Source organism: Dromiciops gliroides, chromosome 2 (assembly GCF_019393635.1).
Source record: "Dromiciops gliroides isolate mDroGli1 chromosome 2, mDroGli1.pri, whole genome shotgun sequence".
Classification (NCBI taxonomy): Eukaryota; Metazoa; Chordata; class Mammalia; order Microbiotheria; family Microbiotheriidae; genus Dromiciops; species Dromiciops gliroides.
The window spans coordinates 356,323,187-356,348,867 of record NC_057862.1 but is presented as its reverse complement, the minus strand read 5'-3'; the positions used below and the strand labels follow the sequence as shown (position 1 = coordinate 356,348,867).

General features: G+C 43.9%; 1 protein-coding gene across 6 annotated transcripts in view; it reads left to right on the top strand.

Moving 5' to 3' along the window:
* The window catches only part of COL23A1 (collagen type XXIII alpha 1 chain), a 494,698-nt gene that overhangs the window by 359,743 nt on the left and 109,274 nt on the right, over nucleotides 1-25,681 (top strand). For 4 of the 6 annotated variants that reach the window (XM_043985185.1, XM_043985182.1, XM_043985183.1 and 1 more), the window contains exons 3-5: nucleotides 7,701-7,745; nucleotides 21,995-22,002; nucleotides 24,281-24,307. In XM_043985185.1, coding sequence (XP_043841120.1) covers nucleotides 7,701-7,745; nucleotides 21,995-22,002; nucleotides 24,281-24,307 — 80 coding nt within the window. The remainder of the gene's footprint in view (nucleotides 1-7,700; nucleotides 7,746-21,994; nucleotides 22,003-24,280; nucleotides 24,308-25,681) is intronic. The other 2 variants (XM_043985184.1, XM_043985181.1) reach the window with 1 other exon arrangement.

Genomic DNA, 25,681 nt, shown 5'->3' with positions numbered 1-25,681 from the left:
TGTGAAATGAGCAGTCTGGTTGGACTAAACAAACCACCTCTAAGGCTCTGTCTAAGTCTGTGGTTGTACAGAATCCACCAGTGATGTGTCCCACAGAAGTAATTCACAGTTAATATATCCTTCATGTTGAAGCAGCCATTTCATCACCTGGCACAAGGCCCAGCAGCTCTTAGGGCTTGATAAACACTGTTGACTGATTTGTAATGAAGTGGGGAAAGTGTGCGGCACTTCCTCCTGCCCCTGCCCCCAGGCTGGCCCAGCCAGCAGAGTCCAAGCAATCTGCTGCCTTCTCTCTCTCTCTCTCTCTCTCTCTCTCTCTCTCTCTCTCTCTCTCTCTCTCTCTCCCCCTCTCTCTCTCTCCCCCTCTCTCTCTCCCCCTCTCTCCTTTCCTTTCTCTACCTCTGTCTACTTCTTTCTCTGCCTTCCTCCTTCTCTCCTCTCTCTCTGTCTCCATCTTCCTTTCTAGGGCTGAACTTTCCAAAAGTGTCCCAGCAGGGATTCGTTATCTTTGGGATTATTTATTAACTCCCTCTTCCCCACCCATGCACAGATGACAGTGCCAGATGATGGGAGATGGGGGGAGTTGCTTAAACAGAGAATAATTGAGTCTCTGGTTGGACTGAATGGAAGAAACCATTTCCACAGGTTCTTCACCTGGGATCCATGAACTCTAAAAAAATATTATTTTGATTTTTTGTTGGGGGGAAGAACAGCTGATTAGCCTATATTTAGAGAAAATATTTGGGGATAATCTCGAGAAGATGGGGTACAATTTTTTGTTTTGCTTTAAAGAGTAAGTGGCCCAGTTTCACCTAAAGCCATCACCGATGCTTGTAGATTTATTCTTCATTCTGCACAGTCTGTATTGCAAGCCTCGTTATTTCAAACCCACCTACTTCCAAAAATGTAATATCCCATATGATGCCCTTTTCATCCATGTATTTTATATGTTCCAAGTCACTGTAATCAATTTTCTTTTTAATCCCATGTATTTTATTTTATTCATTTGAAAATAGTCTCCTGAGAAGGAGTCCCTAGACTTTGTCAGACTGCCAGAGGGGTCCGTGATGCCAGAAAAGCTAAGAACCTCTGGTCTACTCCAACCCTACCAGAGTCCCAAGCCCCGCTACAATCCCCATCAAGTGGTCATCCAGCCTCCCCTCATTCATTTATTAAGTAACTACTCCCTGTCAGGCACTGACCAGCCCCATCACTCTTATAGATGAATGATTTTACATATCTATGAATATTTGGGTCTAGTGGTAGCCATCTATAGAGGGGAGAAGGTAGAAAAAAAGGGGAAAAAGAAATTTACATGATAATTCAATAGATTTGTATATGAATATTGTGATAAAATAATGGGATTTAGCAGATACTCAAAGACCCACCTGGAGATTAATCTAAACTGATTGAATCAAGTGAGAGTGATTGACTGCTGATGAGCCTACTTCAAAGTTAACTAGATTGTAATCACACCTGGCTAGCCCTTAATGGAGTTGGAGGACGACAACCAATCAGCTTGAAGCAGTGTGTAAGGACCACCTCTGTTCCAGACCTATAAAAAGCTTCCACAATGAGTTTGCTAGGGAGTTCCTGATTAAAGCAGGCTCGTGGTGGAGGACTTGACAAAGAATCAGACCAGGCTGGAACTCTGGGCTAGATAGGCTTTTTCTTAACTTTTTGAACTCCTTGTGAATACCTGTATGCTTTAATAAATGTTTAATGCCCAAAGACTGGTGCTGAAGCTTCTAATTTAAGGCGACTACAATTTAGATTTTAAACATCACAATATTAAAATTTAATACAACATAATTTTAGGAGGGAGTATGCAGCCAGCTTGGGGATTGGGGGACGAGAGTCAGGAAAGGCTTCTTGTGGAAAGAGGCACTTGACCTGTGACTTAAAGGAAACCAGGCATTCTAAAATGTGTAGATGAAAAGAGAGTGTGCTCCTGGGGTGGGGGACAGCTGGTGCAAAGGCACGGAGAAGGGAAGTGGAATGTCATGTATACAGAACTGCAAGTAGGTTATTGTGGCTAGATCCCAGAACACAAGGAGAGGAGTAATATGGAAGAAGTCCTGTTGGGAAGAGATCTAAATGTCCAACAGAAGAGTTCATATTTAATCCCTTTTATTTTGTGTGTGTGTGTGTGTGTGTGTGTATGGGGCAATGAGGGTTAAGTGACTTGCCCAGGGTCACACAGCTCGTAAGTGTCAAGTGTCTGAGGCTGGATTTGAACTCAGGTCCTCCTGACTCCAGGGCCGGTGCTCTATCTACTGCGCCACCTAGCTGTCCCTCTATTACTTTTAGGATTAAATATGGGGGCAGCTAGGTGGCCCAATGGATAAAGCATGGTCCTGGAGTCAGGAGGACCTGAGTTCAAATCCAGCCTCAGACACTTGACACTTACGAGCTGTATGACCCTGGGCAAGTCACTTAATCCCAATTGCCTCACCAAAGGGGAAAATAAGTAATAGGGAGACACTTTTGTTTATTGAGTGAGAGGGCAAACGGTCGGACCCACACTTTAGGAATATTGTCACTTTGGCAGCTAAGTGTACAAGGGGAGACTTGAGGCAGAGTTACCAATGAGGAGGTTATTGCAGCAGTCCAATGGAGAGGTGAGGAGGGTTAGTGACTGTAGAAACAGCAGGAAGAGGACAGCTATGAGACATGGTGTGGCCATGGAAACAAGATTTGTCAGCTGTCTAGATGGGAGGGTGAGTGAGAATGATGTTGAAGTTGCCAACTCTGGGGACTGGGAGAATGGTGCTACTATTAACGTAATAGGGAAGTGTGAAAGAGAAGGATAGGCTTGGGTGGAGAGATAATGAGTTATGTTTGGGGGATGCTGTGTTTGAGATGCCTTTGGGTGATCCAGTTGGAAAGATGGTTCACTCTGATTGAATGGAAGTTCCTTGAGGGAGGAATCATTTCTCCATTTATAATCATATCCCCAGTACCTAGCACAGTGCCTAGTATGTAGTAGGCACTTAATAAATGCTTACTGAGGGCAGTTATGTGGCACAGTGGATAAAGCACTGGCCCTGGATGCAGGAGGACCTGAATTCAAATCTGACCTCAGACACTTGACACTTACTAGCTGTGTGACCCTGGGCAAGTCACTTAACCCTCATTGCCCCACACACCAAAAAAACTGCTTGTTGATTGATGGAAGGCGGAAATCAATCCTCTACCCACTGACCCAGCGCACTGGAGGAAGAGAGCTAGGGAATAGAGGGTACATGCTGTCTGCTCCCTTGGCCAGATGGCTGCCTCGATCAACTGTCACCAAGAAGAGATGGTGGCGTTTGTGTGGTCAAGGACTTGAAGCCACAAATTCTAAGTGCCAGGTGAACGACTTGGCTTTTGGCTACTTCCTGGGCTGCCATTCTATTCAGAAATGAGAAACAAGCCCTTTTCTGCATGATTACAGCTCTCCTTTCCCCAGCCCCCACCTGCAGGGCTTGTCCTATGAGCACTGCCCTAGTGGACACTGAGAAAAGAAGTCCTCATCTTTAAAAATGCACTGAGCTAAGAGAAGTGATAGAATGCTAGACATGGCATCCAAAAGACCTAATCCCACCTCCTGGTATTTTGCTTTCTTTGAATAGCAAACATCTGTAAATATTACAGATGGTAAATATCTGTAAAAAAGGTAAATCATGTAACCTCTCCGAGCCTCAGTTACCTGGTCTGGAAGATGGGAATGATAATAGCACCTCCCTGGCAGTGATGTATATAATGTCTAAAGGACTTTGCCAAATTTAAAGCAGATACATTATTGCTTTTATAAGCAGACCATCAAGACAGAGCCTCTCAGAATGACTTGAAGCCTTGCAAAACCACCATGAAAACAGCCAGCCAGGAATGGAGGAACCTTGCCAAGAGGCACCGACTGCTGCTTGGGGGGGAGATGGGGGATGGAGAGGAAGAACTCTCCTTAGCCTTGGCCCAGGCTTTCTCGCAGGTGGAGACGCCTTGGTCAGTTCCCTGATGCATCTCTGGGAACACTGTGCAGACTGCCTTGACTATATCCTTTTGCGGGGAGAGATTGAGGGGGGGAAGGGGACCTTGGAGGTTTGTTTTAGGTTCTGGAGGGAGTCCCTTCTCCCCAGCGCAGACGCATGGCTCAGAGTTGCTATCAGGCAGTCTTTTCGTAGGTAAAATATGCCACCAAAGGAGAATAAGCCTAACCAATCCATTAGTTCAGCCACCTCCCGGAAGAAGGATTTTTTCCATCTGGTTTGAGTTAAAAGGTCAGTAGCAGCCCCGCTCAGGGGCCACTTGCTGCGCCATCGGAGCTGGCAACTTTGATGCTGAGGCCCATTCTCCTCCTTCCTCAGGTTCACCAGCTTTTCTTCCCTACATTTCAGACACATCAATCAGAGGAGAAACAGAAGAGCTGAGGGGAAACCACTGGGACACATTTCCTGGGCAGAGAACAAAGGGTGGGGGGATTTCATGCCTCGTTGTCATTATGGATGAAAGTCGGGGGTCTCATTCACTGGAGCCACGACAAGAAAAACACCCAATCCGTGCTAACATCCCAGTACTGTTCTCATACCCCCCACCCCCGACTGAAAACTAGTGACTGGACACTCACCATGAGTAGTCAGAAGGGTGTGTATTTCCACTCCAATCTAACAAGCATTTATTACACCCCCACTATGTGTCAGACACTATGCTAGGACCTGGAGACATAAGGATAAAAATAAAAGTTCTTGTCATCAAGGAGCTTGCATTTTATTAGACATGGTATAATGATAGGACACTAAACTAGGAACCTAAAGACCTGAATTTGAGTTCTGGTTCTAACACTGCCCAGCTGTGTAACTAACTATAAGTCACTTTATTGTGCCATGTCCCAGTGTGTCTATCTGTAAAATGGGGGTAATAACCAACTACTTCCCTCATAGGATTGTTGGAATCAAAGTTCTTTGTTAACTATAAAGCACTACAAGAGGCATTATGGTATATCAGAATGAGATCTGGCCTCCAAGTAAGAAAGACCTAGGTTCAAGTACTGATATTAATTAGTTAGGGGCAGCTGGGCAAATAGGAGGCATAGTAGATAGAGCACTGACCGTGGAGTCAAAGGAACCTGAGTTCAAATCTCACCTCAGACACTTACAAGCTGTGTGACCTTGGGCAAGTCACTTAACCCCAACTGCCTTAAAAACATCTGAGACCATCTCCAATCATCCTAATCTATATCTTGCCACTGGACCCAGATGGTTCTGGAGGAGAGAGTGAGGTTCGTGACCTTGTACAGCCCTCCCTCACTTAAGTCCAGTTCAGTGCAAGTCATGACATAACCCTAATGTCATGGTCGTATTTGAGAATGGAGGACAAATGGGGGCAGCTAGGTAGCACAGTGGATAAAGCACCAGCCTTGGATTCAGGAGGACCTGAGTTCAAATCTGGCCTCAGACACTTGATACTTACTAGCTGTATAACCTTGGACAAGTCACTTAACCCTCATTGCCCTGCCAAAAAAAGAAAAGAAAAGAAAAGAAAAGAGAGAGAGAATGAAGGACAAACAACAGCAACAAGTTGGAGGCAGCTAGGGGGCACCATGGTGCACAGAGTGTGAGCTAGGAGTCAGGAAGACCTTGGTTCAAATCCAGTTTCGGACACTTGCTAACTGTGTGAACCTGGACAAGTCACTTAACTCTGTTGGCCTCAGTTTCCCCATCGGTATAAAAAGCTGGAGAAGGAAATGGTGAACCATTCTAGTATCTCTGCCAAGAAAACCCCATATGGGGTGACAAAGAGTTGAACACAACTGAAAATGATCAAACACCAGTGACAAAAGTCACTTAACCTCTCAGTGTCCTCAGGAAATTCTATGACTACAAGTTATAGAGTTGTTGATAGGTCTAGAGCTGGGAGAGACCTCAGAAACCATCTAGTACAACTCACTCATTTTATAACTGGAAGTGAGGCCCAAGAATTTGACCAAAGAAACAAAAGCATCAGGATTAGAACACAGACCTTTTGACTCCAGAGTTAGTGTTCTTTTTACTTTATCAGCCGCCAGTCTGCTTACCCATCATTCTCTTTATCTATGAAATCACAAGTTCGTACCCACCATGCCCCATACACAAAAGCACTATAGAAATAAGAATTATCAAAAAAAAAGAAAAAGAAAAAGAAATAAGAATTATCATTGCCTTGGTAGTAACCAGTATGACAGAAACATATTTTGCAGGTGGTGCAGTGGATAGAGTACTGAACCTATAGTCAAGAAATTCTGAGTTCAAATCTAGCCTGAGATACCTACTCGCTGTGTGACCCTGGGCAAATCACCTTGATGTGGGATGGAATTAGGGTCAAATTGATCGTGAGTCATCCTAAAAGAATTACAAGACTCAGTGATTCATTTTCCCAAGTTTTATTGAAATATTGTGGGTGACCATGGGGAGAGAACCAGAATAGTGGAAAGGTAACTCTCAAATAAGGAAAGGAAAAACAGTTATATTTATAGTATGGATAAATTGATTATCAGTCTCTCATTATAATAATCTCTACCTTAGAGAGGTACAAGGGAGGGCTTATCCTAATTTGGAGTTCCTGGGGTCCTAAACCAGGTGGGTTACCTTTTTCTGTGGAGGTGTGTTTTGGGGGTTTACACATCATAAGGTGAATCTGGAGACAAATTTGGCCTTTTCTGCACATATCTCTTTCTGGTTCCCATGCTTAGTTTCAAAGCATCTTCATTTTTCATTAGAATTTCTATACCCTGTCTTGTGTCTCATTGTTTATGTTCCCTTATGGGTACTGATTACTGTGGGTAAGAGAACTTAGCATCCTGACTTGTAAGTTATCCATTAACTGGGGTCTGAATCCCTCTTAGAGCTCATATCTGAATTAGAGTTTGGGTCTTGGGTTTTTCTGTTAACCCTTTTTTGGGCCTCCTACATCAACTTTACCCTAGTCTGCCTCATCTCCTAAAACATTGGTAATAATAGCATCTACTTCCCAGGGTTATTGTGAGAATCAAATGAGATAATATTCACAGTACACTTTGTAAACCTTATAGGCTTTATAAATGCTTTCGTTGTTGCTGTTATTCAGTCATTTCAGGTGTATCTGGCTCTTTGTGACCCCATTTAGTGTTTTCTTGGCAAAGATACTGGAATGGTTTGCCATTTCCTTCTCCAGCTCATTTTACAGATGAGGAAACTGAGGCAAACAGTTAAGTGACTTGCCCAGGGTCACACAGCTGGTTAGTGTCTAATGATGGATTTGAACTCATGAAAATGAGTCAGATTCCAGGCCTAGCCCTCTATCCACTGCACCACCTAACAGCCCTTTATAATACATGAATAAGCAGCAATTGGGGACCAGAAGAATTGGAATTAAGGTCTGCATAACCACCCATCCAGTCTACTCCTCGAGGCTGGGCTACAGCAGAAGGGGTACAAACAAGAGGGAAAAGTTTCCTGGGGGTAACAGTGAGCTGGAAACTGGGCATCTTTCTCCCTTACCTTTCTCTCCTCTCCCAGTGGGAGACCAGTCTTCTGGGCTGCTGGGAAGATCCCACCCAGAAGCACTTTCCCAGCTGGTTTGCCCTGAAGAAGCTCAAGGCAGAGGGGAGTTGGGGTGGGAGGGAGGGCAGGTCAAGGCTGGTCCACGTCTGGGCCCACAGACTTTGTTTCATGACTAAACAGTCCTCTTGTCTATCATTTTCACAGGACCCCCAGGGAGGCGTGGAAAACCTGGAAGAAGAGGAGATACTGGTAAGCCTCCCATTTCTCTGCTTCTGAAATTCCTTCCCCCCTCACCCCCCCACCCCCTGAGGGAAACCACAGCAAACACAGAGTCAGATAGTAAAAATGAGATTATCAGTAGAGGCTGGAATCCTTATCTGAGACACTTAACTCCCACTCCCAGGCCCTGAGAGTCATCTTGAGGGCAAGAGGATCATGGGGCTGGGGCCCTAGCTGACTATGGGGGCGATTTTCACATTGAACTTTGGAAAGCCTTCCCTCTGGGCCTCTTCCATGGCTCTGGCCTTTTCCCTTTCCATTCACTGGCTCCGATCCTTACTTCCTTTTATTGTCGTTGGGTTTTTGTTTGTTTTTTTCATCTTCCAAGAAGAAATCCATGTAATAATTTAGTCTAGTAGGAAGAACACAGAAATTAGAGCCTGATGGTCTGAAGTCCAAATGTTGGCTTTGCCACTCACGAGCTGTATGGCCTTGGACTAGTCACTTTCCTCATGCCTTCTCTTAGATCATTTTCCATTTCCATTGTCTATGTCATGTGTGTATGTAGTTGTTTGCTTGTTGTCTCTCCCATAAGAATGTAGGAATGCTTTCCTTGACAGTAGGGATCATGTGGCGCCTTCCTATGCTTCCCCACCATTCAGCAAAATGTTTGTTGACTGACTGACTTCATCTCTCTAAACCTCAGTTTCTCCATCTGTAACATAGGACTCTAAAACCTTTGAGAGAACTCTAGCAAGGATGTCTCTAGAACCCTACAAAAGAATGTGAGTTCATCACATCAGAAAGTTTTAGGCTCAATTTTAGAGAATGCCATTTTCAAGGTCAACAATTCTGGGGTGGGGGTGTTAAGTAACCATGGCATTTGCCTCTTGAGGAATCACACCTCCCACCTGGGTTGGGACACAAGTCTTACCAGCTTACTCTACATCTCAGGAAATTCTGGTAACTCCTCTACCCTCAAGTACTGATTCCTCCTCAGCTTGGGACAGTTCAAACTTAGGAAGTTTTTCCTCATATCAAGCCAAAGTTTGCCTTTGGGTGACTTGGAAGCATCACAGAATCACGCAATTTAAGAGAAAGAAGAGATATGGATAGCTGACTAACCCACATGAACAGGCCCTTTCTCTCCCCACCCTATTCCTGGTTCTTCTTTCTGGAGCCAAACAGAATAGACCTAAACTTCTCTTCCAGGTGATAATCCTTCAAATATTGTATGATAACTGACATACCCCCCTCCCCAGCCCACACTTCTTCAGACTGATACTTCCCAACTCCTTCACCTGATCCACATATTCCATGAACTCAAGGCTCTTCCTCCAGGCTGTCATTTTGGATGCTTTTCAGCTTATCCATCTCCTTCAAAACTGTAATACCCTGTTTTCAGGTGTCATCTGACCAGGGCCAAGTATGGTAGGATGGTCACCTCCTTCTTCCTGGATTTTGAATGCAGCCTGAGGTTAACATGGGCTTTTTGCAGACCATATCCCACTCTTTGCTCATATTGAACCTGCAGGCCATTAATAACTCCCGATCTTTTTCAGACGTGCTGCTCTCTAACCCTTGTGATCTTAGGCTGTGTTAACAGAACATCACACTTAGAACCGTGATGTTTAAAATCTAAATTGTGGTCGCCTTAAATTAGAAGCTTTAGCACCAGTCCTTGGGCATGAAACATTTATTAAAGCATACAGATAATCCCATGGAGTTCAGAAAGTTAAGAAAAAGCCTATGTAGCCTAGAGTTCTAGCCTGGTTGGGTTCTTCCTCAAGTCCTCTGCCACAAGCCTGCTTCAATCACAAACTCTCTCCAGCAAATTGATTGTGGAAGCTTTTTATAGGTCTGGAACAGAGGTGGTCCTTACACACTGCTTCAAGCTGATTGGTTGGCATCATCCAAATCCATTGGTTCTGAAGGTGTTCTCAAGGTGTGATTACAATCCAGTTAACTTCAAGTAGGCTAATCAGCAGTTAATCACTCTCACTTGAGTCAATCAGTCTAGATTAATCTTCAGGTGGGTCTTTGAGTATCTGCTAAATCTCATTATTTCATCACAGAACATTGGAGGTAGGTCAGTCCCACTGTGCTCTACCCTGGACAGACCATAGCTAAAGTACTGCGTTAACTTATGGGCACCATATTTGAGGAAGCATAGTGACAACCTGGAGATAGTCTACAGGACTTGTAACTAGGATGGTAAGAAAATTAGAGAATTTGTCCTTGTGATGATCAGCTGAAGGAACTGGGGATATTTAGCTTGGAAGAGAAGAAGAGGAAGAGGAAGAAGAAGAAGAAAGGAAGGAAGGAAGGAAGGAAGGAAGGAAGGAAGGAAGGAAGGAAGGAAGGAAGGAAGGAAGGAAGGAAGGAAGGAAGGAAGGAAGGAAGGAAGGAAGGAGAAGGAGGAGGAGGATGAGGAGGATTTAGTAGGAAATTGGCCACAGTCTTCAAGTATTTGAAAGGCTGCCTTGGATAAAAGTTCATTCTCCTAGGCCTTCAAAGGCAGCACTGAGAGCAGATCTGACTCCCTAAAAGAAGCTGCTTCTTGACAATTATTTCTATTCTGTAGTGGATTGAGCTGCCCTAGGAAGTCTTCCAGCAGAGTCTAAATGTCATCTATTGGGGAATGTTGTGGAGGGGATTCTGATTCGGGTGTGGGTTATCCATGAGGGGTTTGCACTAGATGGGTCCTGGGAGGTTTCATCAACTCAGAGATTCTATGATGCAATTCAATTCAACAATCACTTACTAAATACTTGTGAAATTGCCTTAAGCTTATTTGAACACATACGATTTATGCTTATATGTGCACATATTACTTCCCCTGAAAGATGTCTAATGGGCAACTGGAGAGGTGAGAATGGAGGTCAGGAGACAAGTTAGGGCTGGACAAACAGATCTCAGAATCATCTACATAGAGATGATCGTAGAATCAATGGGAGCTGATGAGATCACCTAGTGAAATAATAGAGAAAGAGAAGAGAGCTCAGGACAAAGGCTTGGGGGATGTCTCTGTTTAGCTAAGATCCAGCAAATGAGGCCAAGCAAGAGTAGTCAGACAGGGGGGAGGAGACCCAGGAGACACAATGCCATGAAAACCTAGAAAGAAGAGACTATCAAGGAGAAGAGTGTGATCAACATGTATCACAGGCTGAAGAGAAAGCAAGAAGGATGAAGACTGAGAAAAACCCACCAGATTTGTCAAGAGATTGTGGTGGGGCGGCTAGGTGGCGCAGTGGATTAAGCACTGGCCCTGGATTCAGGAGTACCTGAGTTCAAATCTGGCCTCAGACACTTGACACTTACTAGCTGTGTGACCCTGGGCAAGTCACTTAACCCCCATTGCCCTCCCCCACAAAAAAAACAACCAAAAAAACAAAACAAAAAAAAAGAGATTGTGGTAACTTTAGAGAGAATAATTGTCATTGAATGATGAGGCCAGAAGACAGACTGTCAAGAATTAAGAAGAGAAATGGAAGTACCAGTCATAGACAGGCTTCTCAAGGAGCTTGTCCACAAAATGAGAGATATGTGAAGATAGGTAGTGGAGATGGATGGAAGGATCAAGTGAGGATTTTTTGAGCATGGGGGAGATATGGATGTGTTTATAGGCAGCAGGGAAGCAACCAGTAGACAGGGAGATATCAAAGACAAGTGAGAGAATGGCAATGTTAGAGGTAGCAGTTTGCTGGAAAAGATGGGAAGAAATGGAATCAGGAGTATATAGAGAGGGGTTTGCCTTGACAGAGAGAAAGACCACCTCTTCATGGGGGAGAGGTGAAGGAAGAGATAGTGAGGGCAGATGTTTAGATGACATGAGACGAGGAGAAGACCAGAAGCTCTCAGTGAATGCCTCAGTTTTTTCAGTGAAATTTGAAGCACAGTCTTCATCTGAGGCAAGGTTCAGGGAGGAGAGAGGCTTGGGAATATTTGGAGAGGGTTGAAAAGTTATGGAAAAACCACTGCGGTGAATGAGAGAGTGAATTGCTAAAGATTGCCTAGCAGCAGTGAGGGCCCACTTGAAGTTATATAACATAAATTTGGAGTAGATCCAGTTAAGCCAGTTGCCACAGATGCCACCCGTGGATGAAGCTGATTACTGACCACTACTAAGTGACTCTGCTAATGACAAACTCCCACATGTTGGATCCATGTCATGAACAACTCACCTGTGTCAAGAGTAGCACAGTCACACCTGTTCAGATGAGTGACAGGTGCTTTAAAGTTGGGTCCATTTTGGCGTCACAGAATCAAAGGGTTGGGAGGAGCTTTCACGAGCACCAAATCCCACCCCATACCTAAGGAAGATTCCCTTCTACATCATCTCCAAGTGGCTACCCAACCTCTTTTAGTGATGAGGAGCCCACTGTGACCACAGCCCATTTCACTGTGGGAGAGCTCTGACCATGAGAAGCTTTTTCCTTATCTAGAGCAGCAAACCTGCCTGTCCACAACCTTGACACATTGCTTCTCATTCTGCCCTGGAGCCTTAAAGCACCAATCTAATCTCCCTTCCAATTCTTGAACAGAGGGATCATGTCCTGAGCCTGACGCACCTCTGTACCCAAGTCTTTTCTTCTCCAAGTCAAACATCCCTGTTTCCTTCACCAAATCAAAACCAAACTTCATTTCCTAGATGGATGTTTTCACAGATCCTCATGTATTGGCTTCTGGGTGTTGGCACGCTCCAGCCAGGTCCCTGTTCCCACCCAGGCCCATGCAGATGAATACGGTTTTGTTTAGCTGGTGTGATAGTGGCAGCCTTAGAGACCTGTGTCCATAGCTTCCCAAAGGCAAGATCTGAGACTGTCTCTGTGCCAGGAAGCCCTGAACCCTGGGAAGGGAACTTTCTCCTGGAAAATGTGTATATGGATGGGGTTCTGGGCAGGGGAGAAGAAGGTTGATGCATTTCACAGGCAGCTAGGTAGCTCAATGGATAGAGTACTCCACTTCAATTCAGGAAGAATGGCCACTGTTAAGTAAACACCATGGCTGCCTAGCTCCTTCCTCTTTGTGGGGCTATTTACTTTTCTTAATTCTTAATTGAATATCATCCTGCTCATTCATTCAACACACATTTCTTTTTTTTTTTAATGTATGAGGTATTTTATTTTTTCCGTTACATGTAAAGATAGTTCTCAACTTTTGTTTATACAAGCTTTACAATTTCAGATTTTTCTCCCTCCCTCCCCTCCCTCCCCCTTCCCCTAGACAGCAGGTAATCTGATATAGGTTATATCTATATCTGATATAGGTTATATCTATACATATACATATAGATATAGATATATACATACACATATATATATACACATAATAACATTAATCCTATTTCTGCATTAATCCTGTTATAAGAGAAAGAATCAGAGCAGTGATGCAAAACCTCAAAATAGAAAAAAAACATAACAGCACCCAAAGCAAAAGAAATAATATGGTTCAATCAGCATCTATACTCCACAGTTCTTTCTTTCTTTTTTTTTCTTGGATTTGGAGATCCTCTTCTATCATGAGTTACCTGGAACTCTTCTGTACCATTGCATTGGTGAGAAGAATATAGTCCATCACAGTAGGTCAACACTCAATGTTGATGATACTGTGTACAATGTTCTTCTGGTTCTGCTCATCTCACTCATCATCAGCTCACGTAAGACCCTCCAGGTTTCTCTGAACTCTTCCTGCTCATCATTTCTTACAGCACAATAGTATTCCATTGTATTCATATACCACAACTTGTCCAGCCATTCCCCAATTGATGGGCACCCCCTCAACTTCCAATTCCTTGCTACCACGTAAAGAGCAGCTATAAATATTTTTGTACATGTCAACACACATTTCTGAAGCCCCTTCTACACCCACCTTCACTAGAGCTCTTCTGTGATACCTTATCATGGGGAGAGGGTCTCGATGGGTCATACCAAGCTGAAAAGGCTTCATATGAGCCCAGCAATGCACTCGGGAGAATGGGGGAGGGGGTGTCCCTGAGGACCATCCAGCCTCTTCACCAGGTCCATATGGCTACAGGGAAATGAAATATGGGATCACCCTTGGTGACCTCCTACAAGGTCAGAGAGAAGCTCCAGTCTCCATCAGTGGATGGTGTACCCAAACTGAGGAAACCAAGGATTCTTAGAGAGTTGCAGTGATGAGGTTCTATCCCCAAGGTACCCTACTAGGTACAAAAAAGATACCCCTCCCATCATCATCATCATTGCATTTATATAATACATTAAGGTTTGCAAAGTACTTTACATGTGTTATCTCATTTGATTCTCACAACAACTCTAGGAGGTGGGCATTATTATTATCCCCTTTTTACAGATGAGGAAACTAAGGCAGACAGAGGTCAAGTGACTTTATCAGGCTCACCCAGCTAGTAAGTATCTGAAGCCAGATTTGAACTCAGGTCTTCCAAATGGAAACACATGGACAATTCACATTCCCATTTCTCTAACACTTGAGTAAGTCAACAGGCATTTATTAAGTGCTTCTAAGCACTGTGCTAGGCACTGGGAATACAAATATAAAGAATGAAAGAGCCACCACTCTCAAGGAGCTTCCTAATGAGATGATGTTTGTAAAAGCAATTAACACAATGCCAGACATACTGTAGGTGCTAATAAATGCTTTTTTCCTCTCCCCTAATGGGAAAGACAAGCACCTTTCTCCTCAAAACCCTGTCAAGGGGGTAGGACAGGCTTTTGTTTGGGGCAGGATGGGAGGGGGTGGATGTATTTGGTTCCAGACCTGTGATTTCATTGGTGTGTGAGGATTCTCAGTATGGAAATTCCCTTCATCAGTGTAGATCACCAACTTCTCTCTAACGTGATACTAGGGAGTTGCCTGGGACACTGAGAGGTTAAGTCAGTCAATAAAGATTATTGCAATAGCCTGCTAGGTCAGTCTTGTGAATACAGACATGAAACATTCCTATTTCTTTCCTTCATCAAATAAGTATTTTGTGTGACCCAAACATGCATGGGTTAAAGGCTCCTGCTTCCCTAATAACTCATCATCTGACCTAGTTTGATCAATCTCTTTGACTCATTTTATCTATCTGCAAAATGGGCGCATAAGTCAATGGAGAGGCTTACTTGATCATGTACATCATACCCCCTACCAACCTGATACAAAAGTTAAGTGGCTTAGCCCATGCCCCAAACAATCCTGTTGGGAGACTTTTTACCAAAAGACCTCTCCACATAGCTCTCTTCACACTGGGTGTTGCCAAGAGCTAACAATGAGCACAAGACCACACTGTTCTGTCTCTTGTATCAGCCTCACCTCCATGGCCATAAACAAAACTGACTTCTGGCTCTAAGTTATCACCTTTCCCTCCCTCTCTCCATTTCATTGGAGTATCATAAAATGACAGATGTTGGGAAGATTAGAAGTCATCTGGTCCAGCTTCCTATCCAGTGTAAGAATCACCTAGAGAGCATCCCTAGATTATCAGTCATTCAGCCTTGGTCGGTGGTGAGCTCCTTCCCTTTTAAGGCCATCCATTACCATTGTTAGCATAATTCTGATTTGTAGGAAGCTCTTCCCTATAGTGAGTTGAAATCTTCCTCCCTATAATTCCCACCTTTCTATGCTCTGGAGTTACAAAGAACAAGTCTGCCCTGCTTTCCATGATGACATTTCAGAAACCTTCAGGAAGCTCTCACATCTTCCTTAACTCTTCTCTTCTATGGACTAAATATCCATTGCCTTCCACCTACTTTCTTATGGCTTGGTTTTGAGTCCCTTCACCATTCTGTTGCCTCTCCTTTGGAATTCACTTGAGTGGGTCAGTGTGCTTACTGAAATGTGGCATCCAGAGCCAAACAAAATTCTCCAGTTGTGATCTGACAGGGGAAGAGGACAATAAGACCCTCATTCTGGACACCAAACTCCAGTTAGTTATAGCCTAAGGTAGCATTAGTATTTGGGGCCGCTCTGTCACACTGTTGGCTTGTGTTTTACTAGGACCACTTAAATGTCTTCACTTGGAAAGATCTGATATGTTTCCTCTAGAGCAGAGGTTCTTAACTTTTCTGTGTTGTGGACCACTTTGGCAGTAGTGACACTCACAGGTCCCTTCTCAGATGAATGTTTTAAAATTTTAGAGATGGCATAGATAATATAGATTACATAAATATAAGTATCGATCCATACCTATCTGTATTGATCTATAGTACATGCCTCTGTGTGTGAGAGTGAGAGACTAGGGCTCTCTATCTTGACCAGACTGCAAATACAGAGGCTGGCTACTTCACCAGCCCAGTCAAGAATAACAAAACTGGGGCAGCTAGGTGGCACAGTGAATAGAACACTGGCCCTGGATTCAGGAGTACCTGAGTTCAAATCCGGCCTCAGACACTTGATACTTACTAGCCGTGTGACCTTGGGCAAGTCACTTAACCCCAATTGCCACACACACACACACACACACACACACACACACAAAGAATAACAAAACTGCTCTGGTTCAGCTCTTCCAACAGCATGTGCACTTGCTGGTCATTGGATAAAGAGCAGTCAATCAGCATTTATTAAGCTCTCTTTTACTTTGCCCTTAACCTCTTCCTTCCACTGTCACCTACCCTGCCCCCAAACACACATTCAACAAGATGTGGCTGTGGCAGAATGGACAGAGCCCATAGAGATGCCCCAAGGATCTGGCCAAGGCGTCTCAACCTAAGGCAAAGGCTCAGACGATGCTCACTCAGAAGCCGTTGCTTCACCCCCATCTCTGCCCCTAGCCAAGAGAATCCCTTCCTGGCTCCCTGCTTCCCTAGAGGTTTTCTGAGGCTCCATATCCTTCTGGAAGGCTCTGTTCTAATGGTCTGCTTATAAAAGCAATAGCTTGCATTTTATTTATATGCTTTAAATTTGGCAAAGTCCTTTATATGCATTATGTCATTTAATCCTTAAGACAAAAGCCCTGCAAGGGAAGTGCTATTATCATCCCCCATCTTCCAGATGGGGAAACTGAAGCTCAGTGAGTTTGAATGTCTTGCCCAGCTTCACATAGCCAACAAGTGCCTGAGGTGAGACTGTGATCTAAATCCCATTTTTCCCAGTTCCAAGTCCAGCCCTCTCCTTGGTACACCACGGTGCCTCTCCTCTGTGTCAGAGCTAAGAGGAACCTTAGAACATAGAATGTTAGACCTGGAAAAGAACCTTAGCAGTCCTGTGGTCCAACCTCTTCATTTACAGATGAAGAGACCGAGGTCCAGAGAGGCAAGGTCACATGGATATTTAAGTGGCAGAGCCAGAATTCAAAGCTAGGTCTTTTGGCACCACTTAAGATTCTCTTTACTTGGGGGCAGCTAGGTGGCTCAGTGTATAAAGCACTGACCTTGGATTCAGGAGGAACTGAGTTCAAATCCAGCCTCAGACACTTGACACTTACTAGCTGTGTGACCCTGGGCAAGTCACTTAACCCTCATTGCCCCACCAAAAAGAAAAAGGGAAAAAAAAAGATTCTCTTTACTATACTATGCTGTGTCCTAGGATGGTGTCAAGCCATGAGGGCAGGCAGTGTGGAGTATGTCCACCTGGAGACAGCAGGAATATAGCCATAGAGTAGAGCTCAGGGATGAAGCCACCCATCCCTGGGAAGTCCATAAGGCTCCTGGGAGGCAGGTGATGGCTCAGGCTTTCAGACAGCCAGAGTGGACTCGTTAGTGTTGAACTTACATTCCATCTTGAATGCAGGGTGAGAGGAGGGTCAGGGGAGGCAGAGGCAACATCAGTATGAGCGATGCGCACCTCCCGAGAGCATGCTGCTTCTTTCCAGGCTCTCTTAGGGCCCCTCTCCTTGCTCCACCAGTTCCACATGCTGTGGCTTTGAGGCTTCGAACTGAACTAATGAGGTAGTTGTGGGGTCGGGGGGAGAACCAGATCGGCAGGTCTTCAGAGAGACGTGGGTTCATTACCGATGGCTGCTGTTCTGCCTGTGTTCCCATGAGTTTCTAGATTTCATTCCTGAATGATGCCCTGAAAATCATTTAGTTTGGACACCTCTAGAATATGTTTCCAATTTTTATTTGTAATAACAATTTTCACGTGTCTGAGATCCTTTACAGAGTAGTGAAAATAATTCACTCTGGCCGGCAGGATAATAAGCTGGTGTACTCCTTCAGAAGCCAGGTTTTACCTGGCTGAGGCTGCCTGCAGAGCTGGGAGGAGCCCTCCCGGGGAACCTCATTCATTCTTTGCTGTTTAGTCATTTCAGTCATAGCCAGCCCTTCCTGACCCCATTTGGGGTTGTCTTGGCAGAAATACTGGAGTGGTTTGCCATTTTCTTCTCCAGCTCATTTTACGGATGAGGGAACTGAGGCAAACAGGGTTAAGAGACTTGTCTGGGGTCACACAGCTAGGAAGTATCTGAGACTGGATTTGAACTCAGGTCCTCCTGACTCCAAGGTTGGTGTTCTATCCACTGCACCACCTTATTGTTCCTTTATTAAGTATTTGGGGCTTCTTTACAATAAATTCAAATTCAGCAAACATTTATTGAGCAGAATAGTACAAGGGGGAAAATAGTAAACTGGGCACAGAGGACCTGGGTTCAAATCTTAGCTCTGTCACTTTTACTACCATTGTGATCTTGGATGTCATTTACCTCATCTATAAAATTCAGGGTAGGGGGCAGGGTGGTGATAAATGGCTTCTGAGGCTCCTTCCAACTTTAAAAACTATTATTTTGATCCTATCCTATGATCTCAACTCCACCATTTATTACCTATGGGAACATAGGCAAGTCCTTTTTGTGCCCTGTGCCTCAGTTTCCTCATTTGTAAAACGAGGGGACCATATGATCTTTGTTGTCCCTTCTGGTTCTAAATCTATGATCCTAAGTGCTTAATGTGCTGGATCCTGGAAGAGATACCGATTCATTCAAAAGCAGCCCCTGCCCTCAGCAAGCTCATAGTCTACTAGGGAGGCAAATTACAAACCCAAATAACAATACATAAAGTCTAAGCAAAGTGAGCGGTACAAGGCTGCTCTGAGTTGGGTACATTTGGAGGGAGCAGGTGAGTGGAGGGTGATCAGGATCCCCCACTTCTCTTCAAAAGGGTGGAAATCCAATGACAAACCTTTAAAGGAGTTTCAGAGGAAGAGCTCATTAGGCTTCTGACATAAAATAGCATAGAAACCTGGGACTGGGAGTCGGGAGACCCCGGTACTAATCCTAGTATGTCTCTGACTCTTACCATGGGACCTTGAACAAGCCATCTCATGCCTTTGGAATTCAAGTTTCCTCACTTGTAAAATAAGAGGGTTGACCTAGATGACCTTTGACTTCCCTTCCAGCTCTAAATCCATGATTCTGTGATCTTTTGAAGTCCCTATTCATCCCCTGTTTGAGCCTCACAGAAGCCAGCACCCAGTCAGTGAGCACAAAGAAATTTTCCTGGCAGCAAATAAATTCAGTCTCCCCTCTCTCTCGATCTCTCTCTCCTTCTCTTTCACTCTGTCACTGCTTGTCGCTGTCTTTCTGTTTCTGGCTGGCTGTACATCTCTCTGTCTCTCACTCTGTCACTGTCACTACCTATCTGTTTCTGTCTTGCTCTATCACTGTCTCTATCTTTCTGTTTTTTGTCTTTGGGTTTCTGTCTGTCTGTCTCTCACACACACACCTCCTCCCCCTCCTCCTCATCCCCTTCCTTAAGAACTGGGATTATCAGGGTGCACACATGTAATAGGTGCATAATAAATGCATGTTGGTTGATTGCTTGGATAATTGCTTGATTTGAGTTTAAAACAAAACAAAACAGAACTGGATTCAAATCCTGAGCTTTGAGGCTTACTCGCTACATATACATGAGCAAGCCACTTTTCCCTCTGTGAGCCTTTCCTCAGGTATACAATGAGGCTGACCTGAGGGTCCATGCTCTCTCTCTCTCTCTCTCTCTCTCTCTCTCTCTCTCTCTCTCTCTCTCTCTCTCGCAGGGAGGGCTGTTGCACAGAAAATGTTTTGTAAATCTTAAAGAAGTTTAGAAATGTGAGCTGTTGTTCTCACATCTCAGTCCCCCCTTGAACTAGGAAGCTCAGAGACAGCTTATTTTGTTTCTCCTACAGGACAGTATGAGTTCTGCCCATAATAAGCTGCATGACTCTGGACAAGTCACTTAACCTCTTTCACACTCAGTTTCTTCATCTATAAGTGACTTGCCCAGAGTCATGCACCTGGTGTCTTGAGAAAGGATTTTAACTCAGGTGGTCTAGGAGATAGAGCGCCAGGCCTATAATTGGGAAGACCTGCATTCAAATCCAGCCTTAGACACTTACTAGGTGTGTATGACCTTGAACAAGTCACTTAACCTCAGTTCACTTCAGTTTTCTCATTCGTAAAATGGGAATAATAACAATAGCACCCACCTCCCAGGGGCACTGTGAGGATCAAATGAGATAAAATTTGTAAAGCACTCTACACAGTACCTGACATATCATAGACACTACACAAATCTAAATATGACATACAGTCTACTCCTTTGGATAAATGCTTGTTCAGAGCTCAAGGAGAATTCAAGAACTCACCCAATCCAACCTTCATCATTTTCCATGAGAGAATGCACAGACCAGATGAGGTCTAGCCAAGGTCACACAGCTAATAACGGGGAGATCCAAACCTCAAACCCAGGCCTGGTGCTACTTGGCCTTGAGCCACACTCTCAGGCCTCCCTGATTTTAAGGCTGAGCCCACTCTGCTTCCTCAAAGGACACCGAATGTCAAAGCTAGAAGGGATTCCAGAGTGCATCTGATCTGGCCCCCTCGTTTCATAGAGAAGAAAACAAGTACTTACTAGGTGCTTACTATGTGCCAGGCACTGTGCCTAGAGCTTCACAAAGATTACCTCATGCCTCTCACAACAACCCTGTGAGGTTGGTGCTCTCAGTATCCCCATTTTACAATTGAGGAAACTGAGACAGGCAGCCGTTAAGTGACTTGCCCAGGCTCACACAGTTAGGAAGTATCTGAGGCTGTATTTGAACTCATCTTCCTGACTCCAGGCCCAGTGTTCTACTCTATTACGTAGAGGAGAAGGAACTTACTGCAAACCACACAGAGATTAAGTGGGGAAGTCAGAACTTGAACCCAGGTCTTCTGACTCCAAGTGACTTACTGGTAAGACTGTGCCACCCAGACCCAAGTGATTCCCAGGGGAGAGAAGTCAATAATTGAATTGAAGAGTTGAAACATGACATTCTACCTCCTTCGTGGGTCTATTATAGTGAGGAAAGTGCCTTATAAGCCTTTAAGCCAATTAGAAGTAGGGGCAGCTCATCCATTGGGAAATGGCTAAACAAGTTCTGGTATATAATTGTGGCAGAATATTTTTGTGCTATAAGAAATGACAAGGGGGTAGCTAGGTGGTGCAGTGGATTCAGGAGGACCTGAGTTCAAATCCAGCCTCAGACACTTGACACTAGCTGTGTGACCCTGGGAAAGTCACTTAACCCCAATTGCCTCACCAAAAAAAAAAAAAAGAAAGAAAAGAAACAAAGAAATGACAAGGAGGATGATTTTAGAAAGACCTGTAAAGACTTGTATGAACTGACATATAGTGAAGTGAGCAGAACCAGGAGAACATTGAGCACAGTGACAGAAATATTGTTTGACGAAGAACTGTAAATGACTTGGCTATTCTCAGCAATACAATGATCCAAGACAATCCCAAAGGACAAATGATGAAGCATATGATCTACCTCCAAAGAAAGAATTGAACTTAAATGAACACAGACTGAAGCATGCCATTTTTCACTTTTTAATTTTTTTTCTTTTATTTGAGTCTTCTTATACAAAATGACTAAAATGGAAATGTTTTACATATTTGTACATGTGTAACCTGTATCTACTTACTGCCTCAGGGAGCGGGGAGGGAAGGGAGGGAAGGAGGGATAGAATTTAGAACTCAAAACTTTAAATAAAAATGTTTATTATCAAAAAAGAAGTAAGGACAAGTAGGTGGCACAGTGGCTAGAACACAGCCATAGAGTCAGAAGGACCTGAGTTCAAATCTAGCCATAGATACTCATTAGCTGCATGACCCTGGGCAAGTCACTTAACCCCAATTGCTTCCCTTCTCCCCCCCCCCCAAAAAAAAGAAAAACTAGGCAGAAGTGGAAGCCATCAAAGGGAGTTGCCACAGCCAATTGGATGCTTCTGGGAGTAGACATGAGGTCTTGTTGCTCAACAAGCTCTAGAGTGCTAGTTTATGTGTTCTTTCTTTGGACTCAATTCTAATTGTGGCTTTCTTGTTTTTACATTGCAGGGCCTGCAGTAAGTATCGTGGATTTCACTCACCAACGATCCCCAAAGATAAGACATTACTGTTCTCTTTCTGCACTGTTTCCTTGAGCTGCTGTCCATTTGGGGGGTGGGGTATAGGAGTAGGTGTGTCTGGAAGGAAAATTGGTACCAGATGTGGCTCCGTTTTTCTGATTGTAGACGCGTAGTAAAAAGAGGCTTTAAAAATGTTTAACTGTTCCCACCCACCCAAGAGTTTGTCATCCTTGGAAAACTAGCAGATATCTAGAGTTCCCTTGCTTATCTCCTGCCAATCAATCTCAGACTATAACAGATGGGAGCATAAGAAAACATTAAAGATGGGCCTTGGCCATCAGTACTTGGAAACATTGCTGGCTACCCAAAGTTGGCCAATTAAAAGAACCCATGTCTATTAAGGGATGGGAGTCCAGTCCACTGAGTGGCAGCCCCTCCCCCATCCTCACCCCCACCCCCTAACATACACACATTCTCCAGAGTGTCCACGGTAAGAATTTCATAGGACTAATTAGGTCCTTGGATTAAGTGAAATATGACTATGCTCCCCTCAAGGCAGTCATAGTGATTTGTTGGAAACCAGGCAATCTATTGACTTCATGGTCCTTTAAAATGTTACTTTCATGTCATATTCCAAACATTTCCAAGCCAGACTCAGAGACTCATGCAGAGATCCCCCTGTCAGGCACCCCATTTGAAAATTCAATTTCATCTCTAGCAAAAATATATTACTACCCAAACTGGAAAGTGGAATCCTTTGAAGTTTTTAAAAATATAATTTATTGATAATCTATTTAAAAACATTATTGTCACTTCATAATGACTCCTATACCTTCTACACGGAGAACTAACAGGTTCTCCCTATGGAACACTGTCTTGTGACCCCCCCCCAAAAAAAAACAGCACAGTATAGTCCAGTCAAACAAATTAACAGGCTCAAAATGTATGCCTCATTCAGCAACTACAGGCCACCACCTCTCTGCTAAAAGGTATATGCAGAAGGTATATGAAGTTTAAGCTGCTGAACATAGCAGATGATTGGTTTTCAGTCAGGACATACATTTAACATCTCCCTAACCCTGGATGTTAAGGAGACCTCTCCTGCTTTTTTATGGAGGAGGAAAGAGAAGAGGGGGGAAGGGAGAGAGAAGGGAAGAAAATTCCTGAATATTTCTTCCCTGGCTCCAGGGGCAACCTTTAAGGAGCTATTCTGAGCTTCCCCAATTCTCCTCCCCTCCTAAAATGCGAGATGTCTGGCGTTGATTCCTCCTGTCAATGTTTAAAGCCTGATAAATCCTGATGAATCAATCCAAAGAGCACACTGAATTCTGGCTTTAGCCAAAATTAACCTCAAATGGAATTCTTTCCAGATGAGTTTGAATTGGGTTGGTTTTTTTTCTACTTCCACTGGAGATGATTCATCTCTTGATCTGCACCATTAGGAATTGCCAGGCTCCTAAATGTACATGAAACACCATGTTAAGCCCCCAAGACATTTGCAACCCAATTGGGGACCAGCAGCTGTATCCCTATGCTTGGTTTTTAACAGCCACAGAGAAGCTCCTTATGTTAACTCATCAAAGTGTATCCCATGAGACCCAAGAGCAGATTTGTCATAAAGTAACTGCATGACCTTTACACAGAATCCTTTGCGAGTCATGATAAGGCTTCAGGCTGAGTGGGAGATTTCTTCTGCTATCTCATCCTGGCCTCTACACTGGCTCAGGGATTGACTAACCCCTCACAGTCAGGAAACATCTGGTAATAATAGAAATACTTCAAGATTCTGACTTTTTCCTTCTAAACACAACTTCATCCAACTGAGACCAGGGTAAAAAAACGTGCCTAGGAGAAGCCATCTGCTGATGCAGGTGCCTTCAGACTTGGGTCTTTGGGCCTGGTTAGGTTAATCGTATACTACATATTGGGCCAGTCAAGCCTCCAATGGGCTCATTGAATCAAAAGTGAAATCTGGAGGCTCGATTGGCTTTAACAGGAGTACCCATTACTAGTCACCCACCCACCTACCAATCCCGGAATTTTTCAGCTAGTTCCCTTTTGCCTGCTAGATGGAGTGGGGACTTCTTCCCAGAAAGCATATTTTAGCCCAGCTGTTCCAAAGTGCTTTCTCCACCGCCACCCCACCCCCCTCCCCTCCGTAAAGCATTATCATTCACAAGTTTCTGCTGGGTTGGCTAAGCCCCTGATTAAATTATAAATGTGGCCATATGTTGTGCTGAAAGTCTGATTGTTAATTACTTATTAATTACCACAGGGGCAAGCAGGACGAGATGGTTATCCGGTAATTTAACATTCCATTTTTTAAAAAACTTCTTTGCCTTTATATTTTCAACCTATGGCCTTCCTTATTTTCTTTCTTGCCCTGTTTCTCTCACGCTTTTTTCTACTCTGAAATCGTCCTATCCTCGGTTTCAAGGGAGGTGGGAAGGGCAAGGGAATGGGATGAACTTTTCATGCTAGAGAATAGAGATGTTGTACTTCTGAGGCACTGACCTGCGGGCCCATGCCAGGTAAGGGGCTGCCCATGGCTCTGGCTTTCCCAGAGCAGAAACAGGAAAGAACGGAAGGAAATCTGAACACATTTGCCCTTTCCATTTTTAAACCTTGCTCCCTTGACCAAGCCTAAGTTCTAACATACCCGGGACTGAATCCTCACTTGACTATAGAGTATAGACATTCAGTATCAATCTCTGTGCCACCTTTCACCACTTGGGGGGAAAAAAGATTCATTGGGTATGAATTCTGCCCACACACAGCCTGGCTACTTTTCTAGTCTTTTAAAATTAACTAAAATATGAAATAAGCCTAAAAGGGCCACTAGCAAAATTCTATTATTTTCCTTTCATTCCCTCCCCAAAGTTATTATATAAAATCAATTTCTACAGCCAAAACCTAAAGGATAAAGAGTCCAATTCACCCACTTAGTAAATCAGTGGAAATAAAAGCAAAATTACCCAAAACAATAGGATGAAATGCTAACTCCTGAATTGGAGTTTCAAAACTCCACTGCATGAGGGATACATGTAAAGTCCAATTATTCACTTCAAAAAATCAGCAGCTCAAATACAAGATAGAGGAGGCCATGTGGCTATAGGACAATTCATATGAAAAGGACCTGAGGGTTTTAGTGGACCACAGGCTCAGTATGAGTTAGCAATCTAACATGGATGTTAAAAAAAACAAAAACCCTACCTCAGTCTCATACTACATCCACAGAAGCTAGTGTCCAGAAAAGGGGTCGAACCATATATGATATACTGTGCTCAGTTCTGGGCACCACCTGCATCTGGGATTTGAGCAAGAGTCAACAAAGGCCAGTAAGAAAAATAGCGTTCTGGGGAAGCTAGGTGGCACAGTGGATAGAGCACCAGTCCTGGAGTCAGGAGTACCTGAGTTCAAATCCAGCCTCAGACACTTAACACACACTTACTAGCTGTGTGACCCTGGGCAAGTCACTTAACCCCAATTGCCTCACTAAAAAAAAAAAAGAAAGAAAAGAAAAAAAGAAAAAATAGCGTTCAGTTGTTTGTGTCTTAGGGACAATTTTGAGGCTGCTAATTGTGTCCCTTAGTCTCTGATGGAGAAATCTTGATCGGAAACTTCCCATTTTGAGGAATAGGAAACTAGACTGTTCTGAGGTAGGGATGGGGAGGGC